The sequence below is a fragment of the Cotesia glomerata genome, linkage group LG6 (genome assembly GCF_020080835.1).
Source record: "Cotesia glomerata isolate CgM1 linkage group LG6, MPM_Cglom_v2.3, whole genome shotgun sequence".
Lineage (NCBI taxonomy): Eukaryota > Metazoa > Arthropoda > Insecta > Hymenoptera > Braconidae > Cotesia > Cotesia glomerata.
In genome coordinates this window covers 25,504,363-25,528,365 of record NC_058163.1, presented here as the reverse complement: position 1 = coordinate 25,528,365, position 24,003 = coordinate 25,504,363, and the positions used below count along the sequence as shown (strand labels likewise).

General features: G+C 29.0%; 3 protein-coding genes across 20 annotated transcripts in view; 1 reads left to right on the top strand and 2 right to left on the bottom strand.

Annotated features, from left to right (window-relative positions):
* LOC123267680 (titin) overlaps positions 1-2,845 on the bottom strand; it is a 110,457-nt gene extending 107,612 nt beyond the window's left edge. For all 10 annotated transcript variants that reach the window (XM_044732440.1, XM_044732441.1, XM_044732442.1 and 7 more), the window contains exons 1-2: positions 2,681-2,845; positions 1,484-1,707 (exon numbers count right to left, since the gene is read on the bottom strand). In XM_044732440.1, coding sequence (XP_044588375.1) covers positions 1,484-1,707; positions 2,681-2,838 — 382 coding nt within the window. In that variant the 5' untranslated portion in view covers positions 2,839-2,845. The remainder of the gene's footprint in view (positions 1-1,483; positions 1,708-2,680) is intronic.
* LOC123267683 overlaps positions 1-24,003 on the top strand; it is a 141,393-nt gene that overhangs the window by 61,997 nt on the left and 55,393 nt on the right. The gene's annotated exons all lie outside the window — the stretch shown is intronic.
* The window catches only part of LOC123267682, a 62,074-nt gene continuing 42,902 nt past the window's right edge, over positions 4,832-24,003 (bottom strand). For 3 of the 9 annotated variants that reach the window (XM_044732451.1, XM_044732450.1, XM_044732458.1), the window contains 13 exons: positions 21,846-22,215; positions 20,013-20,220; positions 19,722-19,913; positions 19,442-19,639; positions 18,309-18,469; positions 15,223-18,192; positions 13,285-13,480; positions 10,760-11,602; positions 9,209-9,397; positions 8,513-9,070; positions 7,956-8,053; positions 6,872-7,052; positions 4,832-5,546 (listed from right to left, as the gene is read on the bottom strand). In XM_044732451.1, the coding sequence (XP_044588386.1) occupies positions 5,437-5,546; positions 6,872-7,052; positions 7,956-8,053; positions 8,513-9,070; positions 9,209-9,397; positions 10,760-11,602; positions 13,285-13,480; positions 15,223-18,192; positions 18,309-18,469; positions 19,442-19,639; positions 19,722-19,913; positions 20,013-20,220; positions 21,846-22,215 (6,274 nt within the window). In that variant the 3' untranslated portion in view covers positions 4,832-5,436. Of the gene's footprint in view, positions 5,547-6,871; positions 7,053-7,955; positions 8,054-8,123; positions 8,206-8,512; positions 9,071-9,208; positions 9,398-10,759; positions 11,603-12,948; positions 13,137-13,284; positions 13,481-15,222; positions 18,193-18,308; positions 18,470-19,441; positions 19,640-19,721; positions 19,914-20,012; positions 20,221-21,845; positions 22,216-24,003 lie in introns of those variants that run through there. The other 6 variants (XM_044732453.1, XM_044732459.1, XM_044732454.1 and 3 more) reach the window with 6 other exon arrangements.

The following is a 24,003-nucleotide window of genomic DNA, read 5'->3' as shown; positions in this document are numbered from 1 at the left end:
AAGGCTCTTAAGGAGCTTTAGCTTCAGGGTCTAAGTTGTTTAATTAATAAAATAAAATCCTGAACAAAGTAATAATAGTCTAGATATTAATAATATAATAATATTAAGATCAAAATTAGAATTTCTGCCGATTGCATTAAGGAGAGGCGATGTCAGGAATGACTATCTGCGTCTACCAAGAAGTAATTCGGCTATCTATGAAAATTCTTTTCTGATTCGTGGTATAAAAATTTGGAATTCATTACCAGCTAATATCACAGTAATTGACAACTTTGAAAATTTCAAACAGGCTTGTTTTAACTTCTTCTTGCAATCAATGTAATTACCATTAATCGTGCAGTTTAACATGTTAGTTATTAATTAGTATTAATTAGTTATTAATAAGTGGCGATCTCTAAAATTATATTGCGAACACTGTATCAAATGTACATTTGTAAATTATTATCTTTATGTATTGTTGATGGTCCTGAAGGAGCTTAGAACTCCAGGATCAAATAAAATCTATTATCTATCTATCTAACTAGAGTGAAAAAAAATTTTTGCGGGTAGAATTTTTAGCTTATAAAAAAATGAAATTTAAAAAAAAAATTGACATTTTTAAGTGGCCTACTGATTTTTGAGATAAATAATTTTTTTTTTATTTTAACTTGAGGGAAAATTTTTTTTTTTTGACTGATAATTTTTGAAAAAATGTAAAAATTAAAAAATTTAATAATTTTCAACTCAACTTTTATCCGTATAAAAAAAATAAAAAAATATTTTTTTTTAACTCTTCATAAAATTGCAATAATAGAAAAAAAATTTTTTGACTTGTGATCTTTTAGTTTTAAGAAAAAAAAATTTTTTAACGCCAAAAAAGCATTTATAAAAAAAAAATTTACTGATATTTTTTGACTTTTTGCTTTGAAAATTCAACATATTAAACTTCGGACTGTAAAAACCGAAAAATTTTTAATTTTTATATTCAGAAGTTCAAACTAAATTTTTAAATCAGAAAATCATAAATTTTTTTTTATGTACGCTCTTTAAGCGTTAAAATTTTTTTCATAAGCCGTTTTGGCATCAGTAACGCAAAATATCACTTAGTAGAATTAATATAAGGTTACTTCATGTCATTTTTTTTCTTTAGCATATAATACAGATTTTATTTATTTTTACTAACGAGAGTATCTCGCCCATATACATTTCATTCCACTTCTCACTTTTCTTCACTCTCATCTTCAATCTGATCCTTTGCTTGTTCTAATAATAGACATAACCCATTAACTTTTAAAAAATTAAAAAATTCATATGAAGCGCGACTTATATATCTACAGTAGAACCTCGTTAAGTCGAAAACCTCCTTAACTCAATAATAACAACAAATGAGGTAAAAAACAAAATAATTGTAACTTAACTCGCTAGTTTACGAGAGCAATAAATTACAAAAGTTAGTGCGCAATAATTATTTATAAATCCCCAAGAATTTGGGTCTTTTTATTACCTGGTGTTTTAAAGTGACGAAAAAATTCTGGACTACTGAAACTCTCGTAGGTTATTTTATTAGTTGAATAAAATTCAGGATAACTGTAATCTCCGTCACTGTATGCTTCTAAGCGTCTTGTTATCTCGTCGTAATTACTTTGGGATGTATCTTCACTATCAATGTCTTCTTGGTCGTACGAATCTTGGATTTTAGTTCCAAAACAATTATCCTTTTCGTTTAATCTAATTTAAAAAAATTTTAATAAAAAAATCATTATTTATTTATTTATTTTAAAGAAATTTATTTATTTTAAACAAATAATTTATTTAAATAAATTATTAAAATTATAATAAAAAATCATTATGAATTAATAAACAATAATTGAGAAGCTGATTTTCAAAAGGGTATCTTTTTATATTTTAAAAAAGCAGTTTTTTGAACTTTTAAATATTAAGGTAAAAGCCCCAGTATATGATCATGTACCAGTATATGATCACTCCATGTATTTGTATATCTATATTCGCAAATATAGGTATACAAATACATGGAGTGATCATATACTGGTACATGATCATATATTGGGGCTTTTACCTTAATTACTTTGAGAATTATGAAGACTTCTAAATGAAAATCGAATTGTAGCTCCATAACCGATAGGACTTTATAGCTAAATAAAAAAAGTTCAATAAAAATATTTATAATTAAAGATAACCAGTTTTTTGTCTCGGTTAATGAAAAATAAAAAGATACTCTTTTGAAACTCAAATCTTCAATTACAAAATTTTTGAGTTGACTTTAAAAATTTAATGATAAACTTTTTTGTAGAGAATTTAATTGTCTACTAAAAAGGTCTCTTATAACTTTTCTATCTTCAATTCTCCAGCCACAATCAATTTAAATTTTTGAAACCTAGGGATGAATTTTATAACTTGTTTTTCTAACTTTAAATCCAAATTTTGGAGAAAAGGAAGAAAGATATAGCAAAATTAATAAAGACTTTTTTTATAGAGAATAAAATTTTTCTATAAAAAAAAATTCATACAATTTTTTCATATTTTCAATATTTATCCCAGAATTTTGAATTCGAAGTTAAAGATTCAAAATTTCAATAAATAAACTAGTTTTTAATATGTTAATACTAATTTATAACAATATTTAATTTAATTAATTAATTTTAATTTGTCAATAATAATAATGATAATTTACAATAATTACCTATTGTTTTGAGTTTCTTCTATTTTTAAAAAATTTGCCTCATAATTTTTCAAAATATTTAATGAGTTTCCTATTGACGTGAAAATATTACTCAAAGTGACATATTTAGAACCTTCTGTTGATGTCTCAGTTGAGTCTGCATTTCGCTGATGATTCATGCATACTTCTGAAATATATATTATTATATTTCTTTTACATAATTGTTTACTACAATATTTTTTTTATGACTAAAAAAATTATTCAGCCAAATAAAAAATGAAAAAATACAATCGTTATGTTGGCATACATTTCTTCTTGCGATAATTTCGCCGATGAAATTTCTATTTTGGTTCCGTACCACCTCCCACAATGTTTCGACCTCCTGATGTGTCATGTACATTTCTTAAATATCATCTTTTATTTTAGTTTTACTAAATTCCGTAACGTAATCCGCGAGTTTACACAAAAACGTAATTATTTATTTTGCATAATATCCAACAGCGAAAAATACTCTTTTTATTGCCCAATAATTCAATTTTTGTTTTCAAAATAAACAATCAATAAATTTCTATAAATAGTCGACATAATTTAATTTAATAATTGATAAAAAAAAAATCAATGAATAATTTTAATTAAGAAATAATTAAATAGTGAATTTTAAAGTACTGGGAGTAATATCAAAGCACTTTACACCTCGTAAAATGTTCTAGGCCGTGAGGTTTGATATTTTTCCACTTATTTTGGGAACGACGACTCACATTATCCTATACGCATTCCAAGATTACCTTACGGTCTATTTTAATACACGTTTAACCGTTCCCCCTACATATATATGTATATACATATGCACTCTTAAATGTATCTCGAGTACATGAATCTCATGCTCATGTTTTTTACATTTTACTTACTTATTTTTGTTAATTTATTTATAACCATCAACCAACAATTTATTCATCATCTCAAACTATATTACTCACCCGAAATTACTTTTAAAAATAAAAAATATACTTACCAAGTATTTTTGTCACGGTAACAACAAAAATAATCCTAATTTTATTTTATTATTAATACTTATTCTTCTCAAATATAATCTATATTATTAAAAGAATAAGACAAATTTTGTATCCAGGATAGTCATTTACTAAAATCGGTTTTTTTGTGAAATTTAGTGTGATTGCAATGTTCTTGATACATAATTAAGAAATGACCTTATATCTTGTGAACTATTGACATTTTTAAAGATATAAGCTCACCCCGACATTACACTCATCGAGACCTTTCATTTGAGTACCCACATCAATTTTTCATATATTTCATATACATATATATATATGTATATATGAAAAATATATCAAAAATGCATGTGGGTACTCAAATGAAAGGTCTCGATAAGTGTAATATCGAAGTAAGCTTATATCTTCAAAAATATCAATAATTAAAAAATTACCTTGTATCTTGTGAACTATTGACATTTTTAAAGATATAAGCACACTCCGACATTACACTCATTGATACCTTTCATTTGAGTACCCACATCAATTTTTCATATATTTTATATATTTATATATATTATATATATGTATATATGAAAAATATATCAAAATGCATGTGGGTACTTAAATGAAAGCTCTTGATGATTGTAACATCAGGATGAGCTTATATCTTAAAAAAAGTCAATAGCCAAGAAATTAAAGCGATTTAACAAAAGTCATTATTTAATAAACCAAAATTTTATTTATTAATTGTTAACAAGTCACGGAAGTCACATAGTAACTGCAAGGTTTCTAATACAATTTAATTCTCTTATTTATTTATTTATTTATTTATAAATAAAATGCAAATTTAGCAGACCCTTTATCACCAAAAGCACAATTATTAAATAATAAATATTAAATTCTACATTTACTTACTATATACAACTACTTAATAATAAAAATAGTAAGAAGAAAAGAAGAAAAAAAAATTAGTAAACAGTTGATAGGATAAAGGAAATAAACATTACACCATATTACCCAATAATATTTTTGCAAAGTAAGCACACATTTATTTACATAACAGTAACGAAGATTTAAAGATTACAGCTTTTATTTAATCGTTACTTTATTATTATTTTTTTATTTCTTCTTTATTATCTTTAAACTGTGTGCGCAATTATAATTATGACTAGATATTTTATTATTATATATGTTTAATCACATCGGTTAAAAATCAAGTGTCTTAAGCATTTCGCTCGCTATTAAATCAATAAATTAAAACAAGCGATACAGAGAAGAAATAATTAATTTTTTTTTGTATTTTAATCACACAGATTTAAGTACGACGGTACTTAATTTTATTTTTTATCTTATATAAAAAATTTCATTAATTAATAATTATAATCCCAGTGTCTAGTTTATTTTTGTAAAGATTTAAGTTAGTTATCTACGCCAATAAATTTTCCTTTCATTCACATTTAACCATCCATCAAAGCATAAATTTAATAATTATGAATTATTACGTAAAAGAATCTACGAAAAACGGGCACATTCTCTACATGAAGAAAGATTTATCGTCTACATATAATAATAATAAGCAATTATTTTTTTTTTTTTTAGCGAAATAATTAATAGTCGGAAAATTAATATTTTACTCGTATTTTAATTTTTAGACTATTTTAAGTAAATATAATAATTAAATAGATATACAGAAAGCTTTGCTTTTAATTCCACCACCACCACCACCACCACCACCAAAATTAATTAAAAGAATTATTTGAAGACCCAGTAACCATGTATCCATTACTTAGTGCCGTAGATAGATCGTCTATTACCTGGGACTTGGAGTGAAGATGATGTCGCTGTTGAACCGAGGCTGTTCGTTGCAGTGCAAACATACGTGCCAGCGTCAGCTAAATTTTTGAAAATTTTTTATTGTAAATTTTTTGAGGATAAATGTATTTTGGTTTTTTTTTTACGGGAAGACTAAGGTAAAAGATCCAGTTATTGACACTGGCCTAGTTGTTTGACACTTGTAATTTTATTTTAATTAAAAAAAAAAATGTTTTCAAAAAAACAATTATCTTGAAATTTATAATTCAAAAATTATCCCGTGTAAAAATGATATGATATCATTATGAAGCTCATAATGAATATCATAATGAATCTCATATTTTGGCACTAATATGAGATTCATATTAGAGCCATATCAATACTTTGGAAACCCGTAATAAGTAAAATACCTGTGAGAACGAATCTTTCTTAAGTAGATTAGTAAAATTTTAATTTTTTCTGTTAATCAGAGGAAATGTATAACAATTGAGAAAAACAGTATTTTTATCATGCACTATACTGTTGAACTACTTAACTTTCCTCCTTGATTTTCTTAACTTGGAAGAATATTTAGAAAAACATTGACTATCTTGGTTTAAAAAAAATTTTTAAATGAAAAATTTTTTTCGTCTTAAGATAATTATTTTTTATTTTGAAAACAATTTATATCATCCTAAAAATTTCTTTAATTTAATTATTTTGCATTATTTCCTGTATATAGTTATGACTCAATAATTTTATATCACGATTTAAAAAGGCTAAAAATATCATTATGATTCTATGCAGATGTGACCATCATTACCATTAAACTTTGAATTAAATTCAATATCATTATGATTTCATAATGAAATTATGTTAATATCATCATGGAGATACTATCCTAACGAATTTCCAACAGTAAAAAAAATTTTTTTCTTGAATTATGAATAAAAGGCAACAATATCATTGCAATATCATAATGAATTTGAAAAATTTCAGCCTGATTCCATCATGAGTTTACGCAAATACTATGTGACCGATCCGTGTAGATCAAATTTTATAATAAAACATAATCAAATTACGAGAAATTTTCTTTCTCCATCAAGAAAAATAAAAATTTTATAATCTAGTTAAAAAAAAAATTCGTTTCCACAAGTATTTTACTTATTACAGGTTTTAAATGTATTGATATGGCTTTTATATGAATCTCATATTAGTATCAAAATATGAGATTCATTATGATATTCATTATGAGCGTCATAATGATATCATATCATTTTTACACGGGATATTTATTAATTTATTAGTTGATTTGTTTTTTTTTTTTTTTTTTTTTTTTTTAATTAAAATAAAATTGCAAGTGTCTATAACTAGGCCAGTGTCATTAACTGGGTCTTCTACCTTATTTATGCCTTGATAAACTTACATGGACAGGCACAAGGTATTACAAGACGACAGACTCCGTTTCTGTAATAAACTTCGTAGTTATGAGAGTTCTCGACAATCCTTCCGTCTTTGGACCAAAGAATATTCGGCTGCGGTTCTGCTTGAACGATGCACTCAAATCTCGCTGTCTGACCGCTTACCACAGCAATGTCTCTCAGTGGCTATTAAATCATACAAGGTTGATGTAAGTCATTATTTATTGAATTAGTTGAAAGAAGATGATGAATTTAAATTTAAATTATGGGGTTTTAAGTGCTTGAAGATTGATTTTTTTTTAATATATTTTATGAGCTCTCGTTAAAAATCAGTTTGAAAAAAAAATTTTTTGAAAAGTAGCTCAAGATTTTAAAAGATTTTTCAAAATTGTAAAAAATTGAATTTTTCGTTTTTAATTTTATAATTTTTTACTTAATTTTTTTGATTAAAGAAGAAATTAGAGAAAAATTTCAAATTACTTTTTGGACAGTAATTAATTATTGATGAAATTAAAGGAAAATTAAAGAATTTAATTTTAAAAATTGAATTTTTGGTTTTTAATTTTATTAAATTGTTTATTTTTTATTTTTTACTTAAAAATTTTTTTAATTAAAGAAGAAATTTCAATTTACTCTTTGGACAGTAATTAATTGTTAATGAAATTAAAGAAAAATTAATGAATTTAATTTTTGATTTTTAATTTTATAATTTTTATTAAATTCTTTATTTTTTATTTTTTACTTAAAAATTTTTTTGATTAAAAAATAAATTATAGAAAAATTTTAAGTTACTCTTTGGACTGTAATTAATTATTGATAAAATTAAAGAATTTAAGATTAATAAAATTAATTCATTTTTTAATAAATACCTAAAAAAAATTAATTTAATTAAAAAAAAAAAAAAAATTCTTAACCCAAAAATATTATTTTCAAGTGCTTCAGCGTTTTGATTTAAATGAAAAAATTCTTGAACTGAAAAATTTTTCTCTTAAATTAAATTAATCTTTTTCAAATTCAAACAATATTTTATAAAAAAGCAATTTTTCTTTTTCACACCTAAACTAAATAAAAAAAAAATAAAAAACTTACCGTGATAAAAAGTGGAGCTTTCTTTGGCAAAATATCTAAATAAGGCTGAATAATTTCTTTCTGCCCGGAGTTCCCGTTGCTATTCGGCCACGGCGACTCTGCAAATAACCAAAAAAAAAGTCAGTAAACCCACGACCTACCAGACCACCAAGGACTTAACATCCTTACATCCCGGGGGGAAGACAAGACAAGACACTCAATCAGTTATTCCTAGCACCCGTGGGCCCACGAATATTTCGGCGATCCCGCACTATAAGAAACATTCACCAATAGAGCCTACATATTATATAAATATAACCCATTTAACATAAATTCTCAATTTTAATTACAAATATTTTAAAATTGCAGCGTAGCAAAGAGTCGAAGCTTTTTTTTGCAGGAAAAAGTACCCAAGACGAGTCCAGATTTGCAGATGAGGTTAATGCGAATTAAATGATTTTATTAATGAATTTTCAACTATCTAACTTATTAAATATTCTTACTAATAATTCAATTTCTTTTTTTTTCATTACATTTTTTTTTAAATTTCTCGAGGGGATGAATACGCAATGAGATACCTGCGATGGAGTCAACGTTGCTGGGTGGCCCCGTAGTAGCGCTGGAGTGTCTGGGTGAGAAACTAGGAAGACTAGGGCTGAGCGACATCGGCGAAGGCGTTGTTGGGTCCCATCTAGGCGAGCTGGGACTCTGGGGAATCAACAGACTCGGAGGTGGAGGCATAACTCCACGTTTTTTCCGACGAATCGAGTCCTCGGCTTCCGAAAATTCGCTCTCGGATGTTGGCTCCCACTTTACGGTCTTACCGGTGGAAAATTTTGAGGGAGAGAATTTTTTCTGCTGGTTGTTGATGTTGTTGATGTTATTGTTGATGTTGTTATTGTTGTTGTTAGACTGCCAGGGAGTACGAGTGTGAGTGAACCCATTCTCCTGGCGATTAGTAGTAAACTCATGAGAAATAGGAACTTCGATGTCGCTGGGACGTCGCTGGCCTTGGATCGTTTTATTGCTGCTGGCTATAGTCTTCTTGGATTCTCCTGGAAGGACGATTCCAAACTCGTACCCGAAGTCATACTTGAAGTAGATCAATCCTGTGTCCGGATCAATGTGCTTGGTGCCTGGATTTAATGTCTCGCTAATTGGTACTTTCATTTTTTTTTTTTTTTTTTTTTTTTTTTTTTTTTTTTATTACGGTAATAATAATTATTAATAATTAATTTGTAATTTAAATTAATAAGATGACGGAGATTTTTTACCGTATTGGGACATCCGTTTTTCTTCGCGATAAGCTTGAGACTGATCCGGATCCTGGTGGTGCTTTTCTGCCGGGTGTTTTAGGATTGGCTTGCTCTGGTGCTTCAGATCGGACTGGATCTCTTTTACAAACTTTTCGGTCTTTGCCTTGAAGCTGCTTGTCATGTCCGTCATGTGCTTCGATGCTACGTCTGATTATTATAAGCCACTTAGACTTTATAGCCAATTTATTTTAAGGCAACAATATAAAGAGTAGAAAAGAAATAGAGAATGAGAGAGAAAGAGAGAGAGAAATATAGAAGAAAAAATAAAAGAAAAACGAAATAAAAATAATAAAAAGAAGAAAAGAAATCATAAGACTAACACCAAGTGGAGCTAACTAGTTTTTCAGCTAAATCTAATTCTAATCTCCATGATGCGAAGCGATGATTAATTATTAATTAATAATAATAATTATTATTATATTTATTTTTACAAATATAAATTATCAGCCAGTAGTAGATTATTATTAGGGAGTACAATTTTGTAGTTAACGGAATTTGTTTGAAATTTTTAATTTGATTTTTCATTAATCTGATTTTGTTTGAGTTGTATGTAGCTTCATACAAGTGATTTGTGTGGAAACAAAAATAATGAATCTATATTATTAAGAGAATAAACAAAATTTTGTAGCCAGTGTATTTATATGATAAAATGGGTTTTTATGGTTAAATTTGGTATCGCTGGAAAAGTTTTGTGGCTTTGCAAGGTTTCTTTAGATACATAATTAAGAAATTACCTCGTATCTTGTAAACTATTGACATTTTTAAAGATATAAACTCATCCCGATGTTATACTCATCGAGACCTTTCATTTAAGTACCCACATCAATTTTTCATATATTTATATATATTATATATATATGTATATATGAAAAATATATAAAAATGCATGTGGGTACTCAAATGAAAGCTCTCGATGAGTGTAAGATCGGAATGAGCTTATATCTTTAAAAATGTCAATAATTAAGAAATTACCTTGTATCTTGTGAACTAATGGCATTTTTAATGATATAAGCTCACTTCGACATTACACTTATCGAGACCTTTCATTTGAGTACCCACATCAATTTTTCATATATTTTGTATATTTATATATATGTATATATAAAAAATATATCAAAATGCATGTGGGTACTCAAATGAAAGCTCTTAATGAGTCTAATATCGGGATGAGCTTATATTTTTAAAAACGTCAATATTTCAGAAAATACAGTGCAATTTAACAAAAGTCATTACTTAATAAAGCAAAATTTTATTTATTAATAGTAATTTTTTAAATAAAGATAAAAAAAATATTTAAAACAATTCATTGAATAAAGATTTTTTAAAAATTATTTAATTAGGTTTAAAAAATTATTTCTTTTATAAATAAAAAAATTTCACCACGACTAAAACCGCTAAAAACAATCAGCTGAAAAGGTCTCAAGGCAAAATTAATAAAATATTTAGCCCGCAAAATTGTACAATCCTCATAATGAGCTATTTATAAAAATAAATATCAAGATTTCTTACGATTAGCAGCGTTCTTCATGTCACGATTACTCATAAATCCGTATTGCGTAGCCGCGAGATCAGTGAAATTATCACCAATCTTTTTGCTTTCTCGTTTTTTATTATCAAGAGGCAATGTGGAGCAGTCGTAGCTCCTGCGATTCTCACGCTTAAATTTCTCACTTTCTTGACGAAGCTGGTGCAAATGCTGCTCGTAAGTTTGAGCCTCGGCAGTTCCAGCCATCACGGGCGGGTGATCAAACTCCATGGGAGTGACAACTCTCTCACCAGGTTCACGAGGCGGAGGGACACTGGATGATCTAGGCGGCTGAACCTTTCGATAATGCGGATCATCAGTGTCGCTCTCCGCTGGCGCCCACTTGGGCCTTATTTTTCCAATGTCCGCGTCGCTCTCGTAGTCCGACTCGCGAAAATGACCCTGGACAAATTTTTTAGGGGTCGGTACTTTAAAAACCGACGGACGACTCTGTTGATCGTCTCCGAATTTAATAACGCGACTAGTTTGTTCAACGGTGACAATTCTCCGAGTGTTCTCTGTTGACTCGTCCATTCGTACTGTTTTCTTCATCTCGGTACCGACTGTGCCACTGTGGTATGATGAAGACGGGACTCCAGAGTGGCCCTCGTAAAACGAATGAGGCCGTGGCGGAGCAAAACCAATCTCTGGTGGCGACCCGGGAAGCAATACAGATTTTTGACGCATCGGAATTGGCTTTGATGGTGATTTTTTATCCTCCTTTCTAATGCAACTGTTCTCTCGCTCCAGTTTTTCAAACTCCATCTTCTTCGCCAGACACGACGACTGCGATACCGCGACTTCGGGTTGCGGTTTCATCGGTTTTCCTACGAGAGAGTCTCTGAGTGATGATGTACCACGATATGATTGTTATGCAAAAGCACGAACAACAGCGCAAATAAAGTTTTTTAAGTGTAAATAATAATTGGTTGCTAATTTTAATAAAACTATAATATTCTACGCAATAATATTCATTTATCGTTTTCTTATCAAATTAGATCGAGAAAATATTAATATATTAGAGTGATAGATAGTTGTTACACTGAATTCCTATGAAAAAATTTATATCAAAAATATATTTTGAAATTAAAAATAAAGCTAATTTTTGTATATTTTAACGATAGTTAAAATTTATTAAACATATATTAGAAAATCTCTAGATACATCATTAAGATTGTATCTTGTAAACTATTGACATTTTTAAAGATATAAACTCATCCCGACATTACACTCATCGAGACCTTTCATTTGAGTACCCACATCAATTTTTCATATATTTTATATATTTATATATATTATATATATATGTATATATGAAAAATATATCAAAAATGCCATGTTAGTACTCGAATGAAAGGTCTTGATAAGTGTAACATCGGGATGAGCTTATATCTTTAAAAATGTCAATAGTTCACAAGATAGCAATGTCAGGTCTTAATTATTGACATTTTTAAAGATATAAGCTCATCCCGATGATACACTCATCGAGACCTTTCGTTTGAATACCCACATCAATTTTTCATATATTTATATATATTATATATATGTATAAATGAAAAATATATCAAAATGCATGTGGGTACTCAAATGAAAGCTCTTGATAAGTGTAACATCGGGATGAGCTTATATCTATAAAAATGTCGATAATTAAGAAATGACCTTGTATCTTGTGAATTATTGACATTTTTAAAGATATGCGCTCATCCTGTTCTTACACTTATCAAGACCTTTCATTTGAGTGCCCACATCAATTTTTCATATATTTTGTATATTTATATATATTATAAATATGTATATATGAAAAATTGATGTGGGTACTGAAATGAAAGCTCTTGATGAGTATAACATCTGGGATGAATTTATATCTTTGAAAATGTCAATAGTTGAGAAAATACAGAGAAATTTAACAAAATTCATTATTTAATAAAGCAAAATTTTATTCATAATTCGTAAGTCTTTTTTAGAATTTTAATATATATTTTTGATAAAAATTTTTTTCATAAGAACAAAACTACTTGATTCAAAAAAATTATCTTGAAAAAAATCAATTGTTTGAAAAATTTCTTCTTTTTAAAATTATTTTTAAAGATAATATTTTTTTTAAATCAAATATTTTTATTTTCAGCACTAAATTATTATAAATGATATGCATAAAAAGCCAGAAAAAATAAATAAAGATAATAGCAAAGTATAAGCAACGAAACCTGAAGCTAATTATTTATCTTGCCTGAGAATAGTAGTACTAGCTTGGATGTTAGTGGTTGAAAGCTGGAAAAATATATAATAGCAGTACCAAGTTAGTTTTCGTTAAAAGTTTTATTATACTCGTGCTGTAGCTCAATATTAATTCTTCATGCGAATCTACTTCAAACAAAATTAATTAAATTAATAATATATAGTATAGTAGTTTACAATGTTTATAATACATATTTTAATTTGAATTAAAATAAAATAATTTATTTTTCTCTACTAAAAATGCGATCGAAAAACTTAGTAAGTTTATTTTTACCTGACAAATTTGATTTAACTGATTTATATGAATGATGTTCTTCAAAATCAGATTCACTTCGAGGTTTCCATAAAGGTGGAATACGTCCTTCGTAGTCGCTCTCGTAGTCACTTTCTCGAAATTCGCCGCGTGCGAATTTGGAAGGACTAGTAGCTGAACTTTTTTGATTTTGTGACCAGGAATAACTCGTTTCCTCCTAAAATAAATAATTAATTTTTTGTATTAATTATTAAATCCCTTACAAATGTATCCACACTCTAGAACACAAATCTTAAAATAATAAACAAAAATTTGTTAAAATTCAAAATGCGCACTAAATTTTTAATAAAAAAATTTTATACACTAAAGTGAAAAAAAAATATGACGTAATTTATACTTTTAATAATTCGTCAGTTTTTCTTCACTTTTAGCTTCAGTTTTTATAACGCGCATGCGCGTACAAAATACAAAAAATTTACCGTGTAAATTTTATGTAAAATAATAAAGAAAAAAATTTTTCATTCAATTAAATTACACTAAATTAAATATCAATTTTAAATATGAAATTTTTCAAGGATAAAATAAATCTTTAAAAAAAAAAAAATTGACGTAAGTAATTAATTTTTTGTAAAATTATTCTATTTCCAAATTTTTCTATTGCTTGATACAAATTTTAATTAATTAAAATAATTTCCTTTTTTTATTTTACTAAAAAAATTGTAAAATTAATCTTTACTTAATGATCTGTTCAATTTTGTTAAAATTATAATTTTAACAAAAATAAAAAACTAAAACTAATATGCGAAAAGGTTGTAAAAAAATTTTTTAGTCTTAAATTTTTTTAAGTTAATTAAAATAATTTTCTTATTTATATTTCACCAAATAAATTTCAAAAAATTTCAAAATTAATCTTGATTAAATTATCTGTTTAATTTTGTTAAAATTATAATTTTAACAAAAATAAAAACCTAAAACAAATTGCGAGATTATAAAAAATTTTTTAGTGTCGCTTAGAGATTTTTAACGACAATTTGTTAGGGGGTTATTTGTTTGTTTTAATGTTTTCTTTAGTTTATTTTATTTTAAAGATTAACGAATATATTAATTTAATTTTCTTTATTCATAAAAAACAAATGAAGATCAACTAATATAAATTAATACATAAAATAGCGAAATTGAATTTAAAGTTTGGGAGCAAGACGTTCGCGGAGACGTTATGTTTGTATGTATTATCTGTTTTACGTTTATCGGTAGACTGTTGTAATTTTGTCATAGTTTAAATTTGTTTCTTACTGTCTAAGTCACTGCATGTAGAAGGGATGTTTTTACGTTTCTTGATTGGTCAGGAAAAGTTGTAGGCGTTTTAAAGGGTGTTGTAAATATGACGATAGTAGAGGTGACAAATTTAGATAGAGAAACATGCTTTGACAGAGTGAGATAGCGTTAGTGGCCCAAAAGGGTCAGCTAGCGTGGGACTTATTTTTATCTCATGCTCTTTACTGAGGTCATAAATAATTTTATGAGGGTTCCAAATATGAAGTAATAGACATCTACTTAAATAAAAAAAAAAAGTAAAAGTAAAGGATTAACGTAAAATCTTTTCTCAAATTTTGTAAAGAGTAAAATAAATAAAATAAAATATTTTTGGAAACAGGAGAATGTTTGTAAAATCATAAATTTAAGAGCGTGAGAGAATTTTTTTGTACAGTTGTTTTGCAGATGTTTTGAAAGTTATAAAAATTTTGTATTTAACAAACTTTTTATTTTACCGTACGTCTGTTAGTTATTTGTCTCGGTCTCGAACATTTAGTCTTCAATTTTCCTTAATGCCATGCAAAAAACACTAGATGCTGTTAAATCTAAACTGAAAGCCAAAAAAAATTACCACAAATCTAAAAATTTCCACAAAAACTAAAAAACAAAAAAACTTCCACACGCAACACCATAAAATTCCCGAACCTTGTCATTCTTAAAACATCTAGAGTTGTTATTCGGTGCCGTAGGTATGTAAGACTTTTCATAAATCCTCTGTTGCGTTTGCGCGTTACAAGAAGAAGTCTGACCAGGACAAGACACATAATTCATTTCCTCTCTCCTTTGATTACTCGAAGAGCTGACATAACTTTTGCTCTCCATAAATTGTTTAGACTCATAAGAAGACATTGAAGAGCCCTCATTCTTTCCACAAGTCTTCTGAACCAAACTACAAGCCTCTCGTTGATAAAACGGTTCATCAGTATCAGCCATGTACCCACTTTCCTGCTGAAAAACTCTGCTCTTGCATTTAGGAGGCTCAGGAGTGACATAAACCGGAGGAGATCCCGGTTTGGGAAGATTAACCCCCGAATTATCCTGCGAAAATCCTTGATTCTGATAATGCTGCTGCTGTTTAGCACTCCTCTCCTGCCTGCTCATCATAGTACTGCTCTTCTTACAAGAACTCAAGCTCTCCGTCAAATAATCAGGCCTAGGCGGCCCAGTGACCTCTGGCGGCGGAACTTCAAAGCTAGACGGCGGCGGCGGTCCAGGTTCCGTCGATCTAGGCCTAGGTTGCCTTGGCGTCGGTGGTTGGACCCTTCTGTACTTCTTCTCCTCACTTTCGCTCTCACAAGGCCGCCACTTTCTGCAAGATTCAAAATCAGACTCATAGTCCGACTCAATAAACTGTCCTCTAGCAAAATTCCCGCAAGAAAACGGCTCTGTTTTCTTCGCTGGAAGCGGCGGCGGAGTTTTCCGTGCGTCTTTCGGCGGAATTGGCGGAGCATCTTCTTTTTTATACGAGTGCATTTCAAACTTCCTCTCATAACTCTCGTTAGGAGGTGGAGCATAGCCAATTTCAGGAGGCGGACCTGGTTCCAAAATTATCTCAGGTTCACCAGTAGGATGATACAATTGAACAACCGGGCGCTTAGGAGCAGTAGCTAAAGTTCCTTTAAACATCGAAGCCGACTCCTGGAAAGTTTTTAGCGGCTCAGATTTAATATTGTCTCCAGGAGAGTGGTAAAGTTGAACAACTGGCTTTCCAGGAACAGCCTTAACCAATCCAGGAGCTTTCAATTCTTCATACTTTTTCTCCATAGACTCCATTTTCTTCACCTCACATTCAGAAGAGTATTTTTCCATTATAGATTTCTCTTGCATTGAATTAACAATGTGGTCTACTTTTGTAGTCTCTGCTTTGTACATTGTAACTGGTGCATGATTAGGAGCTGGTGCAGGTTTAGGAGCAGGAGCAGCAACTTTAGGCTTAACAATATTCTTAGGAGGCTCTTCAATAACCGTCTGAGAAATTTGATTCTCTCTAGTACTCCATGAGCGAGTCTCCAAACTACTAGTAGATTCAATATGCGTTTTCGTAACACCTCCCCCGGGAATTTCTTCAACCTCATCCCTATTTTCATGCGTCGAGGTTTTGTATCCAACTTCAGGCTCCTTCCACTCTTCCCTCTTAGTAAAAGTCTTAGTAGTCTCCTTACCAGCTGTTGCTTGTGGTGGCCAGGATTTCCTATTAGCTTCAGTAGTTTTTGACTTGGCCCAGTATTTCTCCATAGCAATGCCATCCGCTGAAGGTTTTGGAGAACTCGGACGGCCTTCAAATTGGCTTGAGGCTCCTGATTGGCATCTATAGTCTGATAAGTCTGTGGAAATATGAGACCGGGTTTCTAGATCAGAAGTCGACGACCACCATTTTTCTTGCTCTTCTTTTTTATGAACATCCTTTTTAATACAACGTTCTTCAACTACTTCTTTTTTACAAAATTCTTTGGATTCTTTCTCGGATAGATCAAACGGCGGAGCAATATAAGTAGTTTTTAATTTAGTTTCGGGAATTTGAGGAGTTTTTGGAGGAGCATTAGCGGTTGGGAAAATTTTAACGCCACCAATAGGAGCATCTACAGATTTCTTCTGAAATTCCTGAAGTTGTTTTGCTTTGGACGATACGTCCATTCCTTTTTTAACTTCTTCATCCGGCTTTGGCATGTAGCCAATTTCTGGCGGTGGCTCGGGCACTAGATTGAATCCTGATAACATTTTTTCGGCGCTTTCAGACTGCGCGACAAGCCGGGAAATAGTTAGCGTGCCGTGAATAGGAGACCCGGAGGCTGTTGTGTCTTCAAGAACGGCTCGTTGGATATTTAGAGCCGGTAGTTTGTAATCATCGTAGGGAAAATCAATCATTACATTGTCAACGCCTTTTGTTATTATTGGAGCTTCAAATTTGTGGGAAATATCTTGAACAGATTTCTTAGTTGGAGTCGAAGTTTCTATAATTGGTTTTTTAACTTCCTCAAATTTTGTCGAGCGTTCGTAATTTTTCGTTAATTTATCGACTTTTACGTCGTAATTTCCGTCCTTGTCTTCTTCGGTAAGTTTAATCATCGCTTTGGGACCCTTTGGTGTCATTTCGCTGTCCTTTGACATGGATTCGAAGAAACTTAACGCGTCTTTCTTAGCTATGGTAGCCGTCTCGACATTTTCGTTTTCTTCAGCTTCTTTTTCGAGGGTTTTAGACTCTACAAATTCAGTTGTACGAGTTGTAACGGGCTCTCCGCCCTTTTGAGTCTCATGAGTGCTGATTTTGGTGGTGGTGGTTGTTACTGTGGGACCGGCTGGAGTGTTAGAGTCACCCTCGAATAAAGATGGTGCTTGGTGCTGAAGCTTCATGTGGAATTTTTGCTCGGACTTCGTCTCACTTTGATGAGACTCTATTGTTGAGGATATCATTTCGGATCGAGTTGCTTTTTCGACTATTTCTTCGGTGTGTTGGTTACTTTTAGGGCCTATAAGCTCGATTTTACGGATTTTGGAAGATGTTGAGCTAGGTGTAGGATTGAGGGTTTTTAAGGTTGAACTTGGTTGGATTGTCGTGGTAGCTATGTGCTCGGCTGTTAAAGCTGCTGATGGTAGCTCGCTCTTCTTTTCTTCCAACTATCATTATTTATTTTTTTTTTTTTTTAATACATAAATTATGATTAATATTTAGTTTCTTTTATAAGAATATTTTATTACTGAAAATTTTTAATTATATTTAATGATTATATTACCTTTAAATTTTTGTCAGCAACGTTTTCATAAACGATTGTTTTATGAACTTCTACCATTGTATCTGGAGTTGGTTCGAATACTGCAAAATCAGCTATACTTTGTCCTTCACCACCAGCATTTGATGCATGAACCATGTATTTACCGGCGTGACGTTTTTCAGCTAGTTTTTTAATTATTTTATTAATTAAATATTTTTTATATTTAGGCTGCATTCGAAAATGCTATATCTCTAGATACGTAATTAAGAAATGACTTTGTATCTTGTGAACTATTGACATTTTTAAAGATATAAGCTCATTCTGATGTTACACTCATTAAGACCTTTCATTTGAGTACCCACATCAATTTTTCATATATTTTATATATTTATATATATTATATATATGTATATATGAAAAATATATAAAAAATGCATGTGGGTACTCAAATGAAAGCTCTTGATGAGTATAACATCAGGATGAGCTTATATCTTTAAAAAGGTCATTATTTAAGAAATGACCTTGTATCTTGTGAACTAATGATATTTTTAAGGATATAATCTCATTCCGATGTTACACTCATTGAGACCTTTCATTTGAGTACCCACATCAATTTTTCATATATTTTATATATTTATATATATTATATATATGAATATATGAAAAATATATCAAAAATGCATGTGGGTACTCAAATGAAAGCTCTTGATGAGTGAAACATCGGGATGAGCTTATATCTTTAAAAATGTCAATAATTAAGAACTGACATTGTTATCTTGTCAACTAATGATATTTTTAGAGATATAAACTCACTCTGACATTACACTCATCGAGACCTTTCATTTGAGTACCCAAATCAATTTTTCATATATTTTATATATATATATATATATATATATATATATATATATATATATATATATATATATATATATATATATATATATTATATATATGTATATATGAAAAATATATGAAAAATTGATGTGGGTACTTAAATGAAAGGTCTCGATGAGTATAATATCGGGATTAGCTTATATCTTTAAAAAGATCAACAGTTAAAAAAGTACAGTACAATTTAACGAAAGTCTTTATTTAATAAACCAAAATTTTATATACTTTTTTCTAAAGTAAATTTAAAATTGAACTTTTACCTGCATCAATAATTAATAAATAACAATTTCCAATTTGTTTCAGCTGGCCATCAACATCTATCAAAGGTTCATCATCCTTGTACCAAGTTACTGTTGGTTCAGGTGTTCCAGTTATCTCAACTTCCATAATAACACGTTCTCCTTTCTTCACTACTTGAGCTTGAAGACGTTTCCCAAAGACCGGTGGGAAAATAGTTTCTTAAATAAATAAAATTGATATTAAAATTAAAATTAAAAAAATTAATTAATTAATTAAAGTAAAAAAAAAAAAATATTTTACTTTTTACAACTAAATCCGCTGTACTGCTAGCGTTCCCAATATCATTGACAGCAGTACAAGTATATCTACCCGCATCTCTAACATTGACATTTTTCAATTCAAGACGCACATGATTGTGTTCAAATGTTGTCTTAACTCCGTCTTTAACATCTTGGCCGTTTTTCATCCAAGTGATTACAGGTGTTGGAAAACCTAAAAAAAATTTTTATTATAAATAAAATAATACAACAAAAGTTTATATAAATATTCGGTTACAGTGAAGCTATTAGCTAAGATTTATTTTAAACTAACCATCAATAACTCCTTCAAGGACAACGTCATGGCCCTGATCGACAATCATTCCCGTGAGCGGTGAGACGAATCTAGGAGCGACATTTTTCCTCGCTGGTTTTTGCATCTTCAGTGAAACATTACCCTCTGTTACTATTTTAGTTTTTTCTTGTCTCAGTTGACCCGGGCTGTCTTGAACTATTTTTTCGTACTCTTCAACTTTGTGGCTCTGTAAAATTAAGTTAACAATAAAGTCGAAATAATACAGCAAGTTGTGAGACTAAAATTAAACTAAATATTATTTTACATGTATATTGTAAACACCAATAAAATAACAGCGAAGCTAATTCAGCCTAATAGCTCTATATAACTAACAATAAGTAAACAGGCTTATAATAGAACATAATACTTAAATTCCATGAATGAGCAATCGTGTTATTCGTCATTCACCATATTTATTTTTAAATAAATCTATACTATAAAAAAGTTATCAAATTAAAGTCCCCTATGAAATAAAATTTATTTTATTTATTTTTATGGAATAGTTCAGTAAAAAATTAGATTTTAAAAAATCAAAAATCAAAAAATAGACAAAAATAATTTTATTAAAATTTTTTTAATAAAAATTCAATATTTATAGTTTAATTTATATTATTAAGAGAATAAGCAAAATTTTTTAACCAGTGTATTGACCTGAAGTTGTGTCTTTTCAAAGTATCATGATAAATATTTAGGCTAAATTCAAAAATGCTCTATCTCTAGATACATAATTAAGAAATGACCTTGTATCCTGTGAACTATTAACATTTTTAAACATATAAGCTCATCCCGATGTTACACTTATCAAGACCTTTCATTTGAGTACCCACATCAATTTTTCATATATTTTATATATTTGTGTATATTATATATATGTATATATGAAAAATATGTCAAAAATACATGTAGGTACTCAAATGAAAGCTCTTGATGAGTGTAACATCGGGATGAGCATATATCTTTAAAAATGTCAATAATTAAGAAATAATCTTTTATCTTGAGAACTGTAGACATTTCTAACGATATAAGCTCATCCCGATGTTAGGCTCATCAAGACCTTTCATTTAAGTACCCACATCAATTTTTCATATATTTTGTATATTTATATATATTGTATATATGTATGTATGAAAAATATATGAAAAATTGATGTGGGTACTTAAATGAAAGCTCTTGTTGAGTGTAACATTGGGATGAGCTTATATCTTTAAAAATATCAATAATTAAGAAATGACCTTGTATCTTGTGAACTGTTGACATTTTTAAAGATATAAGCTCATCCTGATGATATAGTCATCGAGACCTTTCATTTGAATACCCACATCAATTTTTCATATATTTATATATATTATATATATATATATATGTATATATGAAAAATATATGAAAAATTGATGTGGGTACTTAAATGAAAGCTCTTAATGAGTGTAACATCAGAATGAGCTTATATCTTTAAAAACATCAATATTTAAGAAAGTACTATGCAATTTAACAAAAGTCATTATTTAATAATGCAAAATTTTATTTATTTATAGTTAACAAGTCACGGCAGTCACGTAGTGACTGCAAGGTTCCTAGTTATTTTTAATTTTCATAGCTAACTTCAAAAGTGAAAAGAAATTTTTTAAAAATTATTTTAAATATTAAAATAATTCTGAAATTGACTTAATTTAAAAAATTTTATTTAAAAGACCCTAAGCTTGTCAATGAAATCATTATTTTTTTTTTAAAGTCAAATTTTCTAATAGCTATTTAAATGTATCACGAACAATTGCTCTTAAAAAGTAAAAAGCTGAATGTTTTTTTTAAATTTACCTGAACAACTGGCGGACCTCCATTCTCCTGAGAACTGTATTCTCTGCTTTCAACATGAGTTTTAGTAACAACATTGCCAGGAGCTGGTCTAAATTGCGGCTCAGCTATAACACTAGACGACGTAGTAGAAGATTTAAATTCTTTAGTGCAACTAGACTGGGTCGTTGACGACTGAGTGTAAGAAGATGACATTTTAGTGAGAACACTCTCATCCACTTGGTCACTGGGTAAAGTCTTTCTTTCGGTGATCAAGTGTGACTCGCTACTGTTTGAAGCCTGCATTTCGTCCCCAAGAGGTGAAAAATAATCTTTAGCGTCCTCCACCCCCTTGGCCGCAGTAGCTTTTGTCTCCTCACCTCCTCCTCCTGTATAAAAAAAAAAAAAAAACAACGATCATGATTAATCGGGGTTATCAATAGATTGGCAATAACCTTTTGGCAGAGCCAACGCACACGCCCTTGTCTAGTCACTATTATTCTCTGTCCACACAACTAAACAGGAATACCCTCGTCTCTTCCCTTGGCTTCTTTTTACCACCTGATGATGGACAAGAGACATTGAAATACTGCTGCTAAAAAGACTACCAAACTTTCTATGCCTAATTATAAAACAGCGGCTCCATAGTTAGAATTAATTTAACAAAAATATATCTAGTTTAATTTAATTTAATTTTTTTTTTTAAATCATTACATTGACACTATAATGATAAAAATAAATTGATGATGGCTTCATACTATTATTTCATTGAATCATATCTCTATTAATAGTCACTCTGTCCTGATTAATTTAATCACGTCGGCTGATCAATATAATTTGTTTATTGTGCAATTATATTTAGTAGAATTTATTTTATAAATTTTTCTTCAGGTGTTAAATTTCTGTTTTTTAATATTGTAATTTTTTTAAGCGCTTTTATAAATTTGACCTGCATGTGACAGAATTTAAGATGGTTGATTTATTTTTATTTTTAAACTTGCACACTTAGAAACGAATAATAATTTCACTTTACAGGTCACTGAGTAATTTTACAATTTAATAGACACAATCTATAAAATTACAAAAATTGTTTTCTTCTTTCGAAGAAAATTAAGTTACATATTACGGTTTAAAGGTTGGTTTTTAATTGCACCAAAAAATTTAAAAAAAAATTATAGATTAGAAAATTAAAAAATAATGTTTAATAAAAAATTAAATAAAAAAGAAGAAACTAATTTCTAATAATTTTCAATAAGCTGAAACTAATCTATATTATTAAGAAAATAAGAAAAATTTTCTTTCCAGGCTGCATTCGAAAATGCTCTCTAGATACATAATTAAAAAATGACCTTGTATCTTGTGAACTATTGATATTTTTAAAGATATAAGCTCATCCCGATGTTACACTCATCAAAACCTTTCATTTGAGTACCTACATCAATTTTTCATATATTTTATATATTTATATATATGTATATATGAAAAATATATGAAAATGCATGTGGGTACTCAAATGAAAGCTCTTGATGAGTGTAACGTCAGGATGAGCTTATATCTTTAAAAATGTCAATAATTATGAACTTACATTGCTATCTTGTCAAGTAATGATATTTCTGAAGATATAAGCTCATCTCGAAATTACACTCATCGAGACCTTTCATTTGAATACCCACATCAATTTTTCATATATTTTGTATATTTATATATATTATATATATGTATATATGAAAAATATGTCAAAAATACATGTGGGTATTCAAATGAAAGGTCTCGATGAGTATAACATCGCAATGAGCTTATATCTTTAAAAATGTCAATAATTAAGAACTGACATTGCTATCTTGTCAACTAATGACATTTTTAAAGATCTAAGCTCACGCTCATATTACACTCGTCAAGACCTTTTATTTAAGTACCCACATCAATTTTTTATATATTTTGTATATTTATACATATTATATATATGTATATATGAAAAATATATCAAAAATGCATGTGGGTACTCAAATGAAAGCTCTTGATGAGTGTAACATCGCAATGAGCTTATACCTTTAAAATCGTCAATATTTAAGAAAGTACAGTGCAATTTAACAAAAGTCATTATTTAATAAAGCAAAATTTTAATTTCTTTTAGGTCACAAGTCACGGCAGTCACGTAGTGACTGCAAGGTTGCTAGTTTTA